General features: G+C 36.1%; 1 protein-coding gene across 1 annotated transcript; it reads left to right on the top strand.

Moving 5' to 3' along the window:
• The first annotated feature begins 6309 nt into the window (after positions 1-6309).
• mrps30 (mitochondrial ribosomal protein S30) lies at positions 6310-16429 on the top strand. The gene is made up of 5 exons (XM_056458530.1): positions 6310-6919; positions 9854-9999; positions 10148-10253; positions 15546-15722; positions 16108-16429. Exons 1-5 carry the CDS (start codon positions 6349-6351, stop codon positions 16368-16370), a joined length of 1263 nt encoding a protein of 420 aa, XP_056314505.1. The 5' UTR covers positions 6310-6348; the 3' UTR covers positions 16371-16429.
• Positions 16430-22035: the final 5606 nt, after the last annotated feature.

Below are 22035 nucleotides of genomic sequence, written 5' to 3'. Positions count from 1 at the left end.
AAACGCCTTTATGACGCCATTGCCGAGATGCTCGAAAACCAACTGAGCACGATAAAACTAAGCATGTCTGCGATTGTTCCGGTGGAAATTTCAAAGATTTCTACACATCTTAACTTCCTGGAAAATTATGTCAAAGCGGTCGGCGAAAGACTAAATTACATGCACACCACTGTGCGTGCTATTAAAAAGGATTCGATCGCCAACGCGTCGCGTTTGGAGGAGCTACAGGAGAAGCTATGGCTTTATGAAGACAAGGCCAGACAAAATAATCTAAGATTGGTGGGCCTACCTGAAGGAGAGGAAAGCAGCAATGCAATTCAGTTCCTGCAGACCCAGATTCCTTAGTGGCTGCCGGCTTTACAAGGGAAGGTGATTGAGATCGAACATGCACATCACCTGTACACGAACGAAGAATCCTACAGAAAGAAAGCGCGCGCGATTTTCAAACTTCTCCGTTACAATGACAGGCAAGTGATTCTGAAGGAAGCCAGAAATTCTGCATCCCTAAATTACGAAGGAGCCAAATTATGGTTCTTCCCTGATTACAGCAAGGGCACAAAAAAGGAAAGTCGTGTCAGAAAAAAGGAAACGTCTCCAACAGTTGGGCATTGAGTTCTTCTTGTTGTACCCAGCGGTGGTTAAAGTGTTAAACGGCCATGAACAAATTCTCTTCAAAACCCCCACGGACCTGGAGAAGTTTGTCGCATCGCTAGATGCTGACATTACGATGGTAGGCAACTTAATGGCAAGAACCACTGACTAAATTTTGCCCCATAGAAACGGTGCTTACATATTTTACGTAGGAATTTATGTTTTTATTACTGAAATGGACATTTGAATAAGCGGGACACGGGTTCCTGGGTTTTGCCGGGCAGCTCGAGCGCATGGCCTTGAAATTGTTTCTTTTCCAGGCAGGTAAGAAAGACCGTACTTTCTCTCTGCAGGCTGCCATTGATATTTTGTTTATTTGGTTTTTATTTTATTCAATCATTACATTGTTTTTAACAGGGTTTGCTTTTTCTGATTATATTGTCAAATTGATGGTTATCAGGGGCAGTGGCGCCCCCAGAAATTTTTCTTAGGGATGGCCAGAAGAGGCCACACCAAATCTTGGGGTGGCACACAAAAAAATAATGAATTCAGTGTAATGTTATATTTTTGTTTCTGGTAAATGAAATAATACGGTTTTAATTCATTTAATTAATTACTCTTGAAATATTGCAGGGCAATGCGGTGGTGCAGTAGGTAGTGCTGTCGCCTCACAGCAAGTAGGTCGCTGGTTCGAGCCTGGGCTGGGTCAGTTGACGTTTCTGTGTGGAGTTTGCATGTTCTCCCCGCGTTTGCGTGGGTTTCCCCCACAGTCCAAAGACATGTGGTACAGGTGAATTGGGTAGGCTAAATTGATTAATAAAGGGACTAAGCCGAAAAGAAAATGAATGAATGAAATATTGCAATTTTTTCCTTGAAATAATTCAGCAAGTACATGTGCAAACCAAATAAAGATCAATATTTAGTTTAAAAACACTTTTCATTTCTATAAATAACTTTTCAGTTATTTTTCACATACTTTTATTGTATGTGAATACTTTTATCTAATAATATCATTTATCCATATCCCTTTTTGAGCCACAAAATTAGTAATGCAGCTTCTTCTATTGATGTATCTTCAGGTAAATTAAATTGCCATTGCTGTCTATTGAAGGTGTGTGCCTGCTGTCAACGATGATCGGGTAGGGCAGTGGCGGTTCTAGTTTAAATGACACCCTGGACGAACCACCCCATACACCCCCCTTAAATTGTCAGATTTTTATTCAATAAATATAACAATTTATTTATATTTATTCTAAATAAATACAATTATAATTAATATTATTATAGAATTATTATTCTAAATAAATAACAGAATTCAGTCCTAAATGTTACTGGAGTGATATGCTAAGATCACTTAAAAAACCTTTTGCATGAATATTAAATATGACAATTCTAAAGAATTCAAAAATTATATATTTTACAGAATTATCTGTTGTCTTAGACCCGACTCATGGCCGAGAATTAGCCCTAACCCTAACCGTACCACTCAGTGGAAATGGGCCATTACTGAGCTTCAAATGACTTTTGGGTTCGAATCCCGACTTGTACAAATACTCTGAATTCATGATTTTATGTATTTTAATAATGTTACTGTTTTATAGTGTAGTCTAGATAGGATACAGCTGCTGATACGCCATCAATTAAGCATCATTTTTGTAACACTGTAAAACAATAATGAATATTTTACAGTACTGTGATGGTTGGGTTTAGGTTTTAGGTAGATGTTAATAAAATACAATGGGAAATTTATTAAATAATATAAATAATTTTTGATGACTTCTGGCCACAACCATGTCTGATCTAGCAACAATCCTGTTTTATGACCAAAACAAGACATATTTATTATGTTGAAATATGTTGAAACAAAATGGTACAAGAACAAAGCATTTCAAACTGATATTAAAGCATATCAAAATAGCTTCATCAGCTTGGATTTGAAGCCAGTATCACCACACGGTAGTCAAGAACCCTACCGCTCTTCTAACTCACTTGTGGATTCTAACTTACAAAGCGGGGTTTAATACCTCAATTTGCTCAACTGTTCTTAGCTGAAACTATTTCAGTGCAATACATAAATAAAATGACCACTAGGTGTCACCATAGAGTGGGGTTTCGAAACGTTTCGAAGCTTCGACACAATTGCTCCAACTGTTTCAGTGTTTCATGAAGCCTTGCTTTGCCCACCACTATGAGAAGATACTGTGGACACTATTTCAGTCAGGTTTCAGTGCTAGCAGTGTGACTTCTTCTTAAATGCGTGTAAGCTCCTGCGGCTCACGTATTGCTCACTAATCGCCCCCTAGCGTCACTTGCCAGGACATACAGGTTGAAATAATGGGCATCAAGACATTATAACTAACCTGAATTTATAGGAACACTAAAACTAAATGATGACTAATCACTGCATAACAGCTATAAAAAAAATTAAATTAAACACAGGACTGTCATAACTCTATACCTCTTCACGTATCCCAGGAAGGCAGAGGAAGGCCAGGAAACCCAATACCCTGGCCAGCAGCAGCAACCCCAGGGCACATGTCCCCTACCACCACACCACAGAGATGGACATGCTTCCACCCAGACGTTGGAAGACAAAGCCCCCTACCAGAGCCCCCCACAGCTGCGGAGTGCAGGCCCCATCGGGCCGAGAATGGCAACCGCCAACACCGTCGTGCAGCCAGCTGCCTGGGACAGCCAGGGCGTGGAGCCCAGGGCCTTACAGGCCCAAGAGCAGCCCTCCTCCCAGTGCATTCCCAGTTCAAACCCAATGCCACTTTGCCCATAAATATGCCATGTAGGACCCATATATGTGTTCCCAGCTCAAACCCAATGCCACTTGACCCATAAATATGCCATTCAAGACCCATATATGTGTTCCCAGTTTAAATCCATGCTCACTTGGCCCATAAATATACCATTCAAGACCCACATATGTGTTTCCAGATCAAACCCAATGCCCCTTGGCCCCTAAACATGCCATTCAAGACCCATATACGTGTTCCCAGATCAAACCTATGCCCTTTTGGCCTATAAATATGCCATGTAGGACCCATATATGTGTTCCTAGATTAAACCCATGCCCACTCAGCCCATAAATATGCCATTCAAGACCCCTATATGTGTTCCCAGTTCAAACCCATGCCCACTCAGCCCATAAATATGACTTTCAAGACCCATATATGCATTCCCAGATCAAACCCATGCCCACTTGGCCCATAAATATGCCATTTAAGACCCATAAATGTATTCCCAGTTCAAACCCATGCCCACTCGGCCCATAAATATGCCATGCAGGACCCATATATGTATTCCCAGATCAAACCCATGCCCACTTGGCCCATAAATATGTCATGCAAGACCCATATATGTGTTCCCAGATCAAACCCATGCCCACTTGGCCCATGTCTGTCCCTTATGGGGCCTATGTAATCAGCTCATATGGGCTTTCTATGTGGGACTCATACTGCAAAACCAACATGGGACCCGCTGATTTCACCCAGCCAAAGCCCACGCCCACACATTTCCCATGGAACCTGTAGTTAACCCATCTGGTCCCCACATGTCATTGCTGGCTGGATAATTTGAGCTAAATTTAATTAAATTTTAGTCAATCCATACTTGTTGAATTTAATTAATAATATTGCTTGTGATCTGTTACCTCAATTTTATTGTGTAGATATAAGGTATTATTTTTAGAGCTGATGAACAGGCTCCACACATTTTATGTTAAATTTAAATAAAAACACAGTGTAGTTTGTTAACATTGTGTTGGTTTTTCTTTTCAATTAAATTAATATTTTTGTTTAAAATTTGCTAATTTCTTTAATAACTGTTTGTGGTTACTCATTTTAAATGACTGTTAAATAAGCTACTTAATTAGTTGTTAATCAATCCATATATGTTTAATTTTGTTAATAATATTGCTTGCAATCTGTTACCTCAATTTTATTAAGTAGATATGAGGTATTATTTTTTACAGTGTACCTGTCTAGTTCATTTCATTTTTTGTCTTTTTCTTTTTTTCCACCCTTTTTTTTACTCCTTTCCTGACATGATCTGAATCTCTTTCATATTTTTTCTTTATTATTTATTTGTCTTATATTTTCTATCTGTCCTATCCAATAGACATTACTTTTTGGTTCTGTACTCATCATTTGAGTCTCAATGTATTTTTTGCATCCATAAATACTCCCTTTGGAGAACACCCACATGTAACCCTAATTTACAGAATACCTCTCGTTCTATCAAATTGACAGGAGTCTGATTTGATACAAGAATGGGTAGTTACACTTTTCTTCATAATTTGCCGACTGGAGTGGTCACATTGTACTGGATTTGGACTATAGAGTCATAATGATCCACACTCCGTACCAGTTGGTGGCGGAAATACACCATTATGTTTTTTTTTTTTTGTCAACCGCCAATAAATTTTTAAGAAGAAGAAGAAGATGAGAAGAGTCCAACTGTCAGTAAGTTACTGGGGTAAATTTGAAAGGGCATAGTCAAGAACATCCAACAACAATAAAACCATGTTGGGAAAAAGAGAGGAGGGAAAATAAAAGTTTTGGATGGACAGTGTTAAAAAAAGCAATACAGAAATAAAAGTAAGTCAATTAAATATTAGTCCTACTATGCCTTTACCAGTAGTTAAACCATGATTACTACCAGACGCAACAGTAGATTTTACACTATTAGAAAAGAGAGAAAAGGATGAGGAATGTAATTTGTTTTATGTACAGAAATATATTAATGAATTTTACATTTATGTTAAAATATATACAGATGCCTCTAAGAGTTTAAATAAAGTAGGTGTGGCCTTTACAGTTCCTGAATTTCAAGTATCTGTGGGAAAAGGATTAGTGATGAAATCTCAGTATATAAAGGAGAAATGATTGCACTTTTATTAGCAATACAATGGGTAGAAGAGATAAGTCCTTTGAAATCAGTTATCTGTTCAGACTCAAGTTCTTCACTGGCAAGTTTACAATATAGTAATTCAGAAAATAGACCAGACATTTTATTAGAAATAATGCAAACATTATATAGAATTCAAATGATGGGTATAACAGAAATATTTTTATGGGTACCTGCACATATTGGTGTTCAAGGAAATGAAATTGATGATAAGGAAGCAAAACAAGCTGTTAAAAATAATGACATCAGTCTAAATGTAAGCATTAGTAGAGTGAAGTCAAGAGTATTATTAAGAAAAGAATGAAGGAAAGGTGTCAAAACAATGGGATAGTGAGAAAAAGGGCCAGTGGTTTTACAAAATTCAAAAGAAAGTAGGAGAAATGAGAAGTGTAGGAAAAAACAGGAGAGAGGAGATAATAACATCTAGGATGAGATTTGGACACAAAATAAATAGTACACTTTTTAAAATGGGTAAACATGGTACAGGACAATGTGAGTTTTGTGGACAAGAAGAAACGGTAGAACATGTTATATTACACTGCATGAAGTATGAAGATGAAAGGAGAGAACTTAATAAGAATTTAGAAGAGATAAAAGTTCAATTTAAATTAGATGACATTCTACAAAATAACTCAGGAAATAAATGTTTTACCTTTTTATTGCAATATCTTAAAAATTCTCATTTATGGGAGAGGATTTAATAAAAGAAAGCGGTTAGTGAGGGTGAAGTCATAATGATCCACACTCCATACCAGTTGGTGGCGGAAATACACCATTTTGTTGTTTGTCAACCGCCATTAAATTGAAGAAGAAGAAGAAAAAAAACCGAAGAAGAAGGTGAACATGGCAACTTGCACCAGGCTAACCTTGTGCCATTTTCTTTCCGTTACATCAGTACGCCACAATTGTAACAGAAATGTCCAGGCTAAAGCTTCCACAGTAAAGGGTTTATATCCACCCATTCTGCCGTCCCCGACCGCGAAGAGTACATCGGCCAAGAGGCGTGTAGTGGATGAGTTTTTCGGCCAGCTGCGTTCGTGCAGCGTCAAGGAGAAGATACGAATGCTCACTCGCGTCCAGCGCAAGAAGTACGTCATTTACCCGCAAACATTTTCTCTTAACGCGGATAGATGGTATCAGCACTATACCAAAACAGCGTATATCAGCGGTCTGCCAGAGAAATACGTCGGGGCAGAAGCAGATACTGCGCTGGCTGTTGATGAGTCTCTGGTTTCTCAGGCAAAGTCCATCGTTTTCAGCTACCTTTTACAAGAACACTGGTACCTACAGAAAACGAGAAGTTTTGTTCACAAGCAGCAAGAGCTATCCGCCTCTCCGTTTTTGAGGAATATTGTGTATGGTCTGAGAAACCTTCTGGCCAAAGAAAACCATGTACTGTCTCTGTCCAGTTTAGGTGAGTTTTTTGTTTTATACTCATCTTCAACAAGAGTTTTTTGGTTGGGGAAATTGGCTGTTGGTAATGGTTATTTGCGGTAATGTTTATGTATTGTAATTGTTTGTTAAAAAGCTTCGATTTTGAATTTACGTTTCAACAGTACAGAGTGGATTGTCAAAATTAAATCTAATGAAACATGTTTTCAGGAAATCCTCTCAGGGATGTGATTCTTCCGTATTTCCGAGTTCTATGGGGCGACCCATGTAATTTGCGTAAATCCGATTTTTTTATAGGTGGGGGTGTCATGGTGAGGTTACTCGTCATCAAAGTAGTCGACCTGATGGTTTCCCCCTTCATTCCATAATGGCATTGTGTAGTTCTATAATGTGCACGCATGACGAAGTTTCTGACTATATGCAAAATTATGAAATCGCTTTGCATTTGCACATCACTACCACGTGCGTTCAGCGTGCATTATAAATAAAGTTAATGTGTAAGTTTACATTTAAAGTATTTAAATAATTAAGTATAATAAAATAAGTAATGTAATGTGTTACATTTATAAAATTTTAACTTTTTTGTGGGGGGTGGGGGGAATTGGCTGTCATTTTGAAATTATTTCAGATGTAATTGCATTAAATTACATAAAATAGGCTACTGCACAGTTTCTACAACAAATTTAACAAAACAAGAATGCATATAACCTTAGCCTAATGTTTAGTGAAAATGTTTAATTTAAGGTTCTCATTTTCACACACATTGATCAGTTTAAGATAACATATCTAAAGTTGAGTTTTTAAAAGATTTAAAAGTGCACGCGTGTGTCTGCCTTTTTTATGGATTAAGTGGAGGTTGATATGACATTTAGAATGTAAGCAAAAAGAATGTAGAAAAAGAATCTTTTCTTTATTTAATAAATAAATTTCACCTCAGAGGACAATGCCGAAACACAATGAATGCGATTAGGACAGCTATTTCAAAGTACTGCATATAAAAGGCATTGGATATGAATCCCCTGCGATCACGTACAGGTATCTGAAGTAAACGGCTGTTTTCACAATCTGTGCATGATCCGTGACCATGCAAATTTACCGTTAGGCCACGCCCACCCTATGATGTACTAGCGGTTATACTGTACTGAAACCCCTGGGAAAAAATCCCTGCCCAGAGTTAGCTTAAAGGTAATGAAATTTGGGGGACCTCAAAAAATACAGTGGATACGGAAAGTATTCAGACCCACTCTAATGATTTTAGCAAATGGCTACAATAACAAAGAGCGAAAAAATTAAGTACATTTTTGAATGCTTAGGACCAGGCGATATTTCAGTTTTTCTCTTTTAACAAACCTGGAAAATGTCAACAATTCTGTGTTTTTCTGTCAATATGGGGTGCTGCATGTACATTTAATGCGAAAAAAAAAAAATGAACTGAAATGATTTTAGCAAGTGGCTGCAGTATAATTCAATTCATCTTTATTTGACAAAGCAGCTTCACATAAAAGATTATAGTAAATTGAAACCATGTCAGTCCAGTTTTTCAGAGTTTTAAGTTTAGTTGTTTATTCATTCATTCATTTTCTTTTTGGCTTATTCCCTTTATTAATCCGGGGTTACCACAGTGGAATGAACCGCCAACTTATCCAGCACATGTTTTTCACAGCGGATGCTTTTCCAGCTGCAACCCATCCCTGGGAAACATCCATACACACTCATTCACACACATACACTACGGACAATTTAGCCTACCCAATTCACCTGTACTGCATGTCTTTGGACTGTGGGGGAAACCGGAGCACCCAGAGGAAACCCACGCGAACGCATGCAGACTCCACACAGAAACGCCAACTGACCCAGCCGAGGCTCGAACCAGTGACCTTCTTGCTGTGAGGCAACAGCACTACCTACTGTGTTGCCTAGTTCAGTTCAGTGTGGTTTAATTTTCGCTGCTGAAAGGCCAAACACTACAAAAACAAATCCATCGATGTGCAGCTGCACAAGTCCTGAACCATGCAAGCCAGTGGCGACAGCAGGGAGGATCAAACTTCACCAATTGGCGAAAGTGAAGGGAAAAAAAAAAAAAATCGAGAAACCAGGTTCAGTTAGGCATGACCATTTCTCCTATAGCCAAATATGTGCAGAGATGCAGTCTAGGCGCCGTAGGCTGGAGAATGCTGGACGTCCATCGTGGAGAAGCTGCAGGTGGAAGAGGTCACCTGCTGGTGCACAGGCTGGCCCTTCAGGATCAATGCGAAGACTTGTCTGTCACTGGGATCTTATAGGAATCGGTCTCATGCTCTCCACTCCTCCATGACCACCACGACAGCTGCTCAGGATACGGCCTGGTCCAGAATTATGGAAACCTTGGGAATAATAATAAAAGACTAACATAAGTGCAGATGCCATTCAAAATATAATGTCTTTTGGAAAGTGTTCCCGCAAAGTGTAAAATTTAAGGGGGTCTGAAAACTTTCTGTACCCACTGTACATCTGGATTATGATGTCAAAAAGCTTTCCATTTACACGGAATGCACGGAGGGGGCATGGTCACAGAGATGGTAGTAGAGTAAGGTAAAATGCTGTCCAAATGCTATTTTCACAGAGCTTGTTCTGTTTTTGTATTTGGGATTCCAAGGGACAAGGCACAAAGAGAGAAGTGGTTACAGTTTCTTTTTAATTATGTTAGTTGTAAAACACATTTTACAAAGGACAGCTTCCAAAATCTCTGGAAGTAGTATAAGTACCATTTATACATTTAAATGATAAATAAATAAATTATAAAGAAAACAACATCCAGAAATTAAGATAATTCATATGAAATTAAGATTAATTGATGCAGAAATAATTTTTTTTACAAAATTTGCAGAAATGCTTTTCACAAGGGAACTTTTTCACTTGAAAGTGTAGGGAGTACTCCTTGTGTGTTGTATTTTAATTTTGTATTTATTTTCTGAAGATTATGACCCCCAGGTTAACTATTACTGGCTCCGGGGAGAAAGAACTATCCCAAGGGGACACAGGAGTGGACTGATCGAGCCAATGAGATTCCAGATTGATGACAGACCTCACAGTCAAATCAGAATCCCACAACAACTTCCTGAAGTATGATACCGAACTGAACAGTGTTAATGATGTATAATGATGAATAATTTAAGCAAATTATGTGAGTCATGAATGCAGACAGTTTACACAAATGCTAACTAGTGAACTGGCATTTTGTGTGATGTATGCTTGATGTCATTTCCTGCAGTTTGTTCTTCCTGAGGCAGAGATCTGTGGTGAAGTTCCTGTCATCCCTTTGGCTCCGGACCTACTGCCCTTGTTCAGGAGACAGTATGACAACAACATCTTTATAGGTTGGTCTGTTCTATTTGGATGATTAAAATTGCTCCTTTAGTGCATTAATACCGGTTAATATTCAGAACGACATTCAATTTTTTATCATAAGCATTTTATTGATCATTTTCTTTTCCACAGTTGACAAAGTATGAACGTAGAAAGTAGGGCTGCACAATAACTTCTTTTTGCTTTTATTTTTTCTTTGCAATTTTTTTGCTTAATGTTAATCACTATCAATACAATATCAATATCATGACAATTATTCTTTTATGAACTTTTATTCACTTGTGTTTTCTTATTGAACTGCACAGCCACAAATATAAAAGAACTAATTATATTAAGATTATGTTTTTCTTTAACCCCTTAACTGTCACCATTTGACAGGTGGGACATTTGTATACAGTTACAACAGTACCTTAGTCCTAATCTAATGGCTCGTTTCCACTGACTGGTACGGTACGGTTCGGGTCGGTACAGGTCAACTTTTGGCTCGTTTCCACTGACTGGTACGGTACGGTTCGGTTTAGTACGGGTCACCTTTATCAGGCTTGCGTTTCCACTAACAAGGGTACCCTTTTGGTGGGCGTGGTGTATGACAAAAAGTGGTACGGTTCGGTTCGGTTCGGTACGCTTTTTGACAGTGGAAACGGCCATAAAAGCGTACCAAACTGAATCGTACCGTACCACTCAGTGGAAACGGCCCATTTATCAGGCTCGCGCTTCAAACTGCCTCGTAAAAAACTACGAGGCAATGGGTAGATTCTGCTCTACTCCATGCCTTTTGTGGCTGTTCATCAAGACGACAACAAGGTTTGTTTGAGCCCAGATCGACCATCGCTCGTTATTATATGTATTTATAATTCTGCTGTAATCTCTCGCTGTGTATTTCAAACATGGCGGGTTTTTTGTTTTCATTCTGGGTTGTTGCATAAGCGAGTGACGTATCTATGTAAACCAATAGCGTTTAGCTGCGCATCTAGCTCCGCCTTTTGGTACCCTTTCTCGTGTTTGGTACCCTTCCAAAGGGTGCAGAAAAAGTGGTACGGTTCGGTTCGGTACACCTTTTGACAGTGGAAACGGCCATAAAAGCGTACCAAACCAAACCGTACCACTCAGTGGAAACGGGCCATATAGTAATATTGACAAAATTAAAAAGTAATATTGATAAAAGCTCAGCGTTACGGTGGCGCAGTGGGTAGGACAATTGCCTCACAGCAAGAAAGTCGCTGGTTCAAGGCCCAGCTGGGTCAGTTGGCATTTCTGTGTGGAGTTTGCATGTTCTACCTGTGTTCACATGGGTTTGCTCCAGGTGCTTCGCTTTCCCCCACAGTCCAAAGACATGCGCTATAGGTGAATTGAATAAGCTAAATTGGCCGTAGTGTATGTGTGTGAATTCAAGAGTATATGGGTGTTTCCCAGTGTTGGGTTGCGGTTGGAAGAGCATCCGCTGTGTAAAACATATGCTGGATAAGTTGGCGGTTTATTCCGCTGTGGCGACCTGATGAATTGACGAAAGCTTCCAAACTATGCTTTCCAAATTTGGTGACTGATTTTCAAAACAGTTGACAACCTGACTGTAAGCTCATTATTGAGATATCAACTTTAGATAGAAAGAGACCAAGCTAAAAAAGATCCCTCATCCAATAACTGCCTTTTTTTTTTTTCTTTTTTTTTTTTTTACTTTTTTTGGGTGAACTATCCCAATAAATCTATGCTCCAAAGTATTCAACAATTTAAATTGAAATGTCATATTGTGCTTTTTTTAAAATAGCACAATGGATTTTAATGTGAAAAAGTACATACAGCATATAAACATAATTTACTGCGGTTGTTAGGTGCTGGAAAAGTATACAAATGCACCTTGAAAGTGATTGAAAAGTTCTGGAATTTGAAGTTGGAAAAGGTCAAAGAACCCCGAGTATGTTAGGTTGTGATAACTCTTCTAAAACCCCTTTCCCGATTTTTCTGAATGAAATGCGTACTTTAATACATCCATTCAGCCCTCGGTAGAAAAAACAAATCACGCCCACTGTTTGTTTATTTAAAATATTTTTTCTCTAGGAACTGCCACAATATGAAAATAAATAACGATTGCAGCTTCCGGTTCATGGGGACTTTAAATGGGCCAGCTCATTTTAAAAACAACTGTTGTCTGGTTTGGTAACGCGTATGAAAAAATACAATGCAGAATTCTGTCTGAGCTCATTAGCCCACTGATTAATTCCCACCATCTGCATTAAAACACGAATCATCACTCAAACAAGTAGTACTTGGGAATAAACAGTCCCTCTGATTGAGAAAAAAAATCCATGGTCTCTAGCCCACCCTGAAATGGAACATTGGTATAAAGTGATTCTACATCCAGATTAACTAGGACAAGAACATCAGGTGATTTAACATGAATTAATTTAATGAAGACCATTGTGTGTCTATGATAAAAGAAGATAAATATCTAACTAAAGGTTGTAAGTGAAAATTAACAAAGGCCAAAATGTTTTCTGTAAGTGACCCAATAGCTGCACATTCCCCCACTCTTCTCACATTAAGATTTTATTAAAACTAAACTGATTTCAATTCTTCTAATTCAACACTTCAGTATAAGATGACCTGGCATAAGTCAATATATGTGTCAAAATCATTGCAGTGTGCAGTCTGTGAAAATGAAAGTCTTTTATTAAGGCCCTCAAACACCCAATGACACTAAATGACGTTACTTGACAGATTGATGACATTAATCACTTCTGCTTTGTCTTCTATGGTGACATACTGAAATCTTATGGGAGCTTTTGTAATTAGGGATGCACTGATACCATTTTTTTTGTAACCGATCCGGTCTCGATACCAAAATTTGGAATATCGTCCGATACAGATCCGATCTCGATTCTGTGCCGATTTTACTTCGTAATCCCCTCAAACTGTAATTTACTTCATAATCATGAAATCTTGTCGTGAGTGAGATGGAGAAAGTTCAAAACAAGGTCCGCTTATATGCTTCAGCGCCAAAACACAAACTGGTCTGTTAAATAAAATGTTGATATAAATAAAATTACAGTGAAATATTCACAGTTTCAGAGTAGCCTATATTAGGTTAAATAATTTTTCTGTTAATGACGAACCATATTGCGTACGTCAGTTTCCCTTTTATTAATTTAATCAACTACACAATCAGCCAGGCTTTACAAACTATTTGCAGCACTTAAAGTATTCACCTCAGAAGAATAAACTCAGGAAGGATGAGAGAACAATAACTCATTGTGAGAATAATCTCACGGATCGGTGCACATCGCGTCTGCAGAGCCAGGGCGTGACACTGCGTGCAGCCTTCCGGTATCTGCGAACATTTTCAAAATTGAGCAGCACAAAGGGAAGAAATCTGTGCGTTGAGGATCTGTGTAGTGTATTATTGAGCATTTTCTAATTTTAAAATTGCAAGTACACCTACTTTGTATGTGAAGAGCAGGTAATAACCCTTTACTCTAGTGTTGCAAATGCGATCTGCTGATCTAACAGACACAGTGCAACATGATTAAGAAACAGCAATGAACTCCTTGTTGCAGGTTAAAATGAACAGATTTAATGCAAAACTAAATCCATTTCTCCACTAATTATTTAAACTAACAGAAACAAATAGTCTTGTAGAAAGTTTTGCTAACGCAGTTTGAGTTGTGAATGAATAGAGTGATTGATAGGCACAGCGGATTGAAGCGCTGAAGTGAACACTAATTTAAGCACTTTAATATTCATCTGTGCTTCACATTAAACTATAGAATGGCTTCAGAATATTTGGTAAATAGGAGGCTTACATGACAACTTTCTAGTGCATTATTAATAGGCTACCTTCATGGCTTAGTTAACTTATAAACACAGAATATAGCGCACGCGCAAGATCGAATTTGGATTGGTACCAGCTGGCTGATACCCGATCCAGCAAAAATATGCCGTATCGAACCGATATTCGATCTAAGTATTGTGATCGGTGCATCCCTGCTTGTGATTGACATTTACAATGTAAAGCTTTTTGGAATTTTACCTTCGACGAATCTTCTCCAAGAGGATTAAATAAGGATTTTGATCAATTTCTTTAATGTTTAGTTTGGTGTGTTTGGGTATAATGCACAAATTTTGAGTTTGTTATCAGTGCCTAACATTGTTAGTCCTTTTCAGGTGACTAATGGCCATTTTACAGTTGTACAGTATGTGTCTGCCAAGACCTTTGACAATGACCTCAACCACGTCTCATTAACTGCATGGACAGTTCATTACCATCCGCACTAGGGTTGGGCGATGTCGACCAATTTGGCATCATATGATGTCTAATGTGAAACATTACGATGGATAATGGCATCATCGTAGTTGGCGGCAGTGAATTATTTATGAATAATGAATTAATTCATAATGAACTTATTATTTGTAGCCTAATGTTTGAACTACTTGACATGCATGCTCTTTTACCCATAACCAAATCATAAATAAATAAAGATAAGTTACAAAAATTACCACCTGTCAATCACTTTTTCCGAAGAACTCTGGCATGAATAGGCAGAGTGATCTGTGTTGTTATTATGGTGTCGATAAACTTGGTTGGTAAAAAAAGGTGCACAACCAACAGGAACCAGCTAGCAGTATCTGATGTTTTCACTAAATTACTAAGTACAAACGTGAAAGCGAAAGATTGAAGCAGTGCACTGACAAAAAATAAGAAGAGTCGTTAGATAGAGACCAGATTATTTAAATATCACGTTTAACAACTGTAGTGAGACTCCATCATGAAAATGATGGCAACAATGCTAGATGCAATACATGTGGCAAAGATATTTTTTGTGCAAGGGAGGAAATACCTTTAATACGCAACATTTGCTTCAACACAGCATTGATCTGAAGGAATGCTGATTGGCCAATGTGTTCACATGCTCAACATATATGACCAAACAATCTCATGACAATCCATAACTTTTTTCAGATCAGATCAAATGAATTGAATTGAATGGGTAGGGTTTGATAGCATGCCGGCTTATGTTCCTATTCATATCATCATATGTATATAATATATAAACAAATGTAAAACCATTGTTAATAATAAATTGTCGTTGACGTGCAAAATTCATATGGTGGAATATTAAGTATTAATTATAATATTCCTTCATATGAATTTTGTATGTCAACGATTATGCTATGTGCATACAACCTATTAACAAGAAAATTTGATAGTTGCATACCTACACTAGATCAAACTACTTAAAGCAATTCTGGTAGCACACAGCTTTGTGTGGACAATATATTAAGTTTTTGGTTGTTGCTTTACCCCACAGGCACCAAACTGGAAGACCCTTGCTGCTATGGTCACACACAGTTTCACATTGTTCCTGATAGGTTTTGCAGAGACAACATGAACAAGAGAGGCCTCTCTGATCAGGTGGAGGTGTCACTGAGAGCAAATGCAATTGCCAGCCTTTTCGCATGGACTGGGGCTCAGGCTATGTATCAAGGTTAGACATTTTTAATAATATCAGCATTCTTATTAAAGTAATTCTAATTTGAAAGTATCTATAGTTTTAGTTTAAAGGCACAATATTTTAGAAATTTGTGATAAAATATCCAAAAGTAGAAGTTATGCAATTACATTATCCCATGGATGTATTAAGCCAGAGAAATTCCCATTTTAAATATTGCTGAAATGGCTCTATTCTCAGTTTCTCTATATAGAAACTATGGTAAAATACCTGGACAAATGCAGAAGTGTTAGTTATAAAGTGTTTAGCCTGATGTTGTTGTGTAATTAAGTAATTGGAGACCTTACCTCGTCATTGTTTTGAAAATGTGATAAGTTATATATTGTGTCTTTAATAACTAAATGTGTTTTGTTTTGACAAGGCTTTTGGGCTGAAGAGGATGTGAGCAGGCCGTTTGTGTCTCAGGCTGTCATCACAGATGGACAGTTCTTCTCATTTTTCTGCTATCAGCTCAATACTCTTGCTTTGAGTCCAAGGGCTGATGGCCAAAATGGCAGGATAAACTTATGCTGGGGCACAGAAAGCATGCGTTTATATGAGAGGGTCACTGACGGGGATGTGCTGGGCTGGAATGAAGCCCTCCTTCGGCTGCTGCTGCAGTTTTTATTAAACAAACCACAGTGATTCTGAAGCTTTTAAATGTGATGATTGATTTGACTCTCAATAAACAATATATACAGCTACATGTTGTCTACAATTTTAATTTTAAAGGTCACTCACTTTCCTTTGGCTTATTTCATGATTTATCAGTGGTCGCCAAGGTGGAACGTATCGCCAATTACTCTGGCAGATTTTTTTTTGAGCAGCAGACGCCTGTCCAGCTGCAACCCAGCACTGCACTGAAGGTACACTAACTCGTGCTGGGAAACAGATTCACTCTCAATTACACACACACACACACACACACGCACACACACACAATTATACACTATGGTCAGTTTAGTTTATTCAGTTCAGCTATACCGCATATCTTTGAACTGTGGAGTGTACCGGAGCATCTGGATGAAACCGAGGCGAACAACAGGAGAACATGACAATCTTCACAAAGAAATGTCTCATGGTCCAGTCAAAACTCAAACCAGCTACCTTCTTGCTGTGAGGCAACAGTACTAAACACTGTGAGGCAACAGTACTGAAAAACCATACCGCCGATTGTAAAGGTTGATGATTAAATACGTTTTTTTTTATAGGATTTACAGTAAATGCAAAAAATAGATGAGTTTTTTTTTTGTACATTTCCATTCATACATAACTCTCAAATATATAAATATACTGATAACGAACATCCAGGCAAAGGTATTTTCAATATATTTTTTCTTCCTTTATTCTATAAGTACTCAAATAAAAATAATTTGGTGAGAATATATTTACCTTGAATCATGTTATGACTATGGAAGTCTTAAAAGGCCATGCATTCAAACATTTTTTACTCGAACTAGTTGTCTTGACATGACAAGTTTTTTTGTGATCACATTTTTTGGCTTTCATGTATTATTATTATTATAAATATGAATATTATATATTATTTGGCCCAATGTATGGCAGCCAAATTCGACCCAATCCAGCCTTTAAAACAATCTTCCACATGTAACTTAATGATTGTGTATGAAGAAGGGGCAACATGAGTGTTTTTGCTAGAGCAGCAGAGTCTGCACCAGCCCTGCGACCTTAGAGAGACCCAGAGGCACATTCAATTATGCTAATGATTAATGTATCATCAATCAAATTCATGACTATATTAATGTATATGATTATCATTATTTACTCATTGTCCCTCAACTGTACCCATTTTAGAGCGCAGGTGCAAAAAATTGTTGCATTTATGAATTCGATTATGAAGAATGTTTTTGTTTCATTTTTTTTATTTGATTGTCCTTTCTGCAAGTTATTTTCAATTACTTTAAAATAGTGAAAAGCTGCAAATAATGTGATATACGTGGCTAACATCTTAGAATAAGCAGAAAGAAATAGGTCGTAACTCAAGAAACTACTTTTGTTATGTCGAGAAAATGAGAAAAGGCAAAAAATATTTGAATGCATCTTAGGACTTCCATATATTTTTTATTGACTATAATGTAAACAACTTGGCATCTTAACATTTTTTAAAAAAGAACAAATTACATAAATAATGCGTTACATAAAAATAAGTAAAATAATAAATAACTAAATAAAATAAATGAAAAGGACTAGGGCTTTTTCTATACTTTATACTTTTCTACCAAAGACATAAGATTAAATGCACTTTTTGTTTTTGTTATCCTAACAGTATTTATGTAAGAATCTCAGTTATAAAAGGCACAAAATATTAGTTTCACCTTTAAATATTTTGATTCTGTATTTTCCAAGCATGAGGATGTTGTTGATTAAGAAGCCTTATTTTTTACTATCCATAACAAGTTAATTTATAAATTGTCATTCACATTAAAGATCCTGATGTGTGGAATCTTTGGGTAAACCAGTCATAAACATCTGACCATAATGCATCCACATACATAGAGGGGAAAAAACAAATCTGTTGTTTCAGTATCATCACGAAACACATTTATTAGACTCGACCCCAAATCTAACTTGACAGATATATTCCACTTATAGTTTTAAAATGAACTACTTTATTTAGTAAATTTCAAATATTTATTTCAAAGTATGAATGAATGATGTCTTTAGAGAATTTATGTAAAATTGCGTTTCTGTAAATTAGAGGGTATGCAATGTTGGTAAATAGATTCTAATCTTTTTGTTTGAAAATGTACTTTCTTTGAAATCACAGCCTTCAATTAACACGAGGATGATTTGGGGTTATGGGGGTAGAATAGGAAATATTTCTTTAATTAGCCAGACAATGGAGATAGGAATGGCTTTAACAATAGTTTGAAATTAGAAATTATATTTAGTACAAAAAAATTACAAACGAAAAAATTACTTTATTGCTATCAATTAATTGGGATACTGACCAAATTCCATCCATTCCTTATCAATGTCTTGCTTTTAACTGTAGTATATCTATTATTTCATAGTGATGGATTGTGCTGTGAAGTTAGGGTTGAATAAAAGTTTCCAGTGTAACATGACCTGTTAGTGAAAGATACTTTTATTGGGAGATGTTAAAGATTAAAATCACAGCTTAATACAAATTATATTCTTCCTAATTTTTTTTTAATAGTTCCCTGGGAATATGAAACCGAAAGTTATTGCCGTTTACAAAGGATTTTAATTAAATAATTTTACGTGTCCTAGTAATAGTCAAAATCAATGACTTGTAAACCTTAATCTTTGAAATCTTTTGTTAACTCTTTTAATGTAATAGGTTAATGTAACTAAGTTGTAACTAAAATTAACCTGATTGAGGTTTTTAATTGCTCTATGTGAAATAGCTATGGTGTTTGCAGGTTATATCAGTCTTGAGACTACTTTCCATCTTAGTCAAAAATTTTCTATCTATTAAACTTATATCATGCATTAACCAAGACTTAAGTTTAAATTAGCAATTATTTAATATTCTCCACACATTGTCATTTTTATTTTCAATAAGATCGTTTGAAATAAACATTCCTAAGTATTTACTTTTTAATTTATGGGGGTATATGCTTTGGTTAAATGAAAATGAAAATGTACTCAAATTTATTTTAGACCACAGGCTTTAGAAAAGGTGTGGATTATTTGTAATATTTAGGCACCTCTGTTAACGGTTTCATAAAGATGGTAGTATCAGAAAATTGACTAATGATAACTAGTAGACCCAATATCTCTATCTAATGAGGCTATATTAGAATTTTTAATAAATATAGAAAGCATCTCTGTGGTTATGCAACCCAGTCTCATGGCAGTTTGTGAAATTTTTTTTTAAATTAAATTATTTTTTTGCCACATGGGTACCAGACCATGTATTTTTATTATTATTACTGACACATGGTACCAGACGCTGTAATTTTAAAATGGATTTGGGTTTTATTTTATTTTTGCCATAGGGTACGCTGTATTTTTAAAATTTATTTTCATTTCATTTTATTTATTCTTTGTTTATTTAGTATATGATTTATTTATTTGTTTGTTTTATTGCCATGCAGTACTAGACGTATTTTTTCATAATTTATTTTAATAGTTATATATATATATATATATATATATATATATATATATATATATATATATATATATATATATATATACATACATACATATATATAAATACATATATGTGTATATATAAATACATATATATATATAGGTAAGAAAGACTATCGATAAAATCAGATAGGATAGTAGAGAGAATTGACAGGAAAGCACGGGAAGCAAAGAGAGGAGAAGGATCAGCATAGGACTGCGAAGCGGAATCGAACTCGGGTCGTTGTGATCACCGTCACATGTGGGTCATATGTGTCGACGCACTAACCACTACACCACTGGCGCCAACAGCAGTAAATAATTTGTCATTAATTAAATCTCCAGGCGGTGATGGCCTTTCTGCTAATTTTTACAAACATTTATAGACATTATTAAAAAAGCCATTTCTATTAATGTTAAAAGAACAGAAAGTATGATATTCCCACTATGAAACAAGGTTTAATAACTTTAATTCCTAAACCCAATAAGGACCCCAAAATCTTAGACAATTTTAGACCAATTACATTATTGAATACTTATTATAAAATTATAACCCTTATATGTGCAAATAGATAAAAAAGTGATTCTCAATCTGGTTTTATGAGAGGAAGATTTACACGGTTTCCCAATAATCGTGGTATTAAACAAGTTTGCCCTATCTCCCCACTTCTTTTTATTATAACTACAGAGATGCTTTCTGTCTTTATTAAAAATTCTCCCTGTGTTCGCGTGGGTTTCCTCCGGGTGCTCCGGTTTTCCCCACAGTCCAAAGACATGCGGTACAAGTGAATTGGGTAAGCTAAATTGTCCGTGGTGTATGAGTGTGAGTGAGTGTGTGTGTGGATGTTTCCCAGGGATGGGTTGCGGCTGGAAGGGCATCCGCTGCATGGAACATGCTGGATGGGTTGGCGGTTCATTCCGCTGTGGCGACCCCGGATTAATAGAGGGACTGAGATGAAAAGAAAATGAATGAATGAAACGGGACACTTAAAATTAATTGGTTGAAATCATTTTAAAAAACAGCAAGGATTTTTGGTTTTATATCGCCAGTAAATTGTTCAAAAAACTAGGAAGAATAGAATTTTTATAAGTTGTGATTTCAATTTTCAACGTCTCCCAATAAAACTGTCTAGGTTTCACTAACAGGTCATGTTATACTGGAAACTTTTATTTAACCATAACTTCACACCACACTATACACCACTATGGAATAATAGATGTATTACAGTTAAAAACAATACATTGTTTGACAAGGAATGGAGATGGAAAAGATTTGGTCAGTATCCTAATTACTTGATAGGAATAAAGGTATTATTTCATATGAAAATTTTTGTACCAAATATACAATTTCTAATAGAGTAAAATTTTAATCTATTATTAAAACCATTCCTATCGCCTTTGTCTGTCTAATTAAAGAAATCGTTTCTTATTCTACACTTGTAACCCCAACTGTTCCTCCTGTGTTAATTGAAGGCTGTGATTTCAAAGAAAGTAAATTTTCAAACAAAAAGATTAGAAATCTATTCAACAACATTATACATCCCCTAGCGGTTTATAAAACTCAAGTTCACATTTCTAAAGATACCATTCACATACTTAGTTAGAACTAAATATTTAAAGTTTCCTGTCTCCAAAAACTAAAGTTCATTTTAAAATGTTTGTGCATGCATAAATCAGATGGATTTATGTGGGTGGATGCATGTCAGATGTTTATGACTTGCTTTACCAAAAGATTCCACACCTCAAGATCTTTAATGTGAATGACATCATTTATGGACTTGTAGGCTAATGGACAGTAAGGAAGATGCCTTTAATCAACAACATCCTTATGCTTGGAAAATAAATTTTACATACATAAATTAAAATATTTGAAGGTGAAACCAAAGTTTTGTGCTTTTTATAATGAGATTCTGTCATATATAAAATCCCTTAAGATAAGGAAAACAAAAAGTGCAATTAATCTTCTGTCTTTGATAGAACAGTATAAATTACAGTTTAAAACCCCTAGTCCTTTTTATTTATTTATTTATTTATTTATTTATTTATTTATTTATTTATTTTTAGATTTAGATATGTATTAATTTACTTATTAATTTAATTATTTTATGTAACATATCTGTTCTTTATTTACACCTGTTTCCTTTTTTTGTAATGTAAAGGTGTGATGATAATGCCAAGATGTTGTTTA

This window comes from Danio aesculapii, chromosome 5 (genome assembly GCF_903798145.1).
Source record: "Danio aesculapii chromosome 5, fDanAes4.1, whole genome shotgun sequence".
NCBI classification, from domain to species: domain Eukaryota; kingdom Metazoa; phylum Chordata; class Actinopteri; order Cypriniformes; family Danionidae; genus Danio; species Danio aesculapii.
This window is presented reverse-complemented; position numbering and strand designations above follow the sequence as displayed.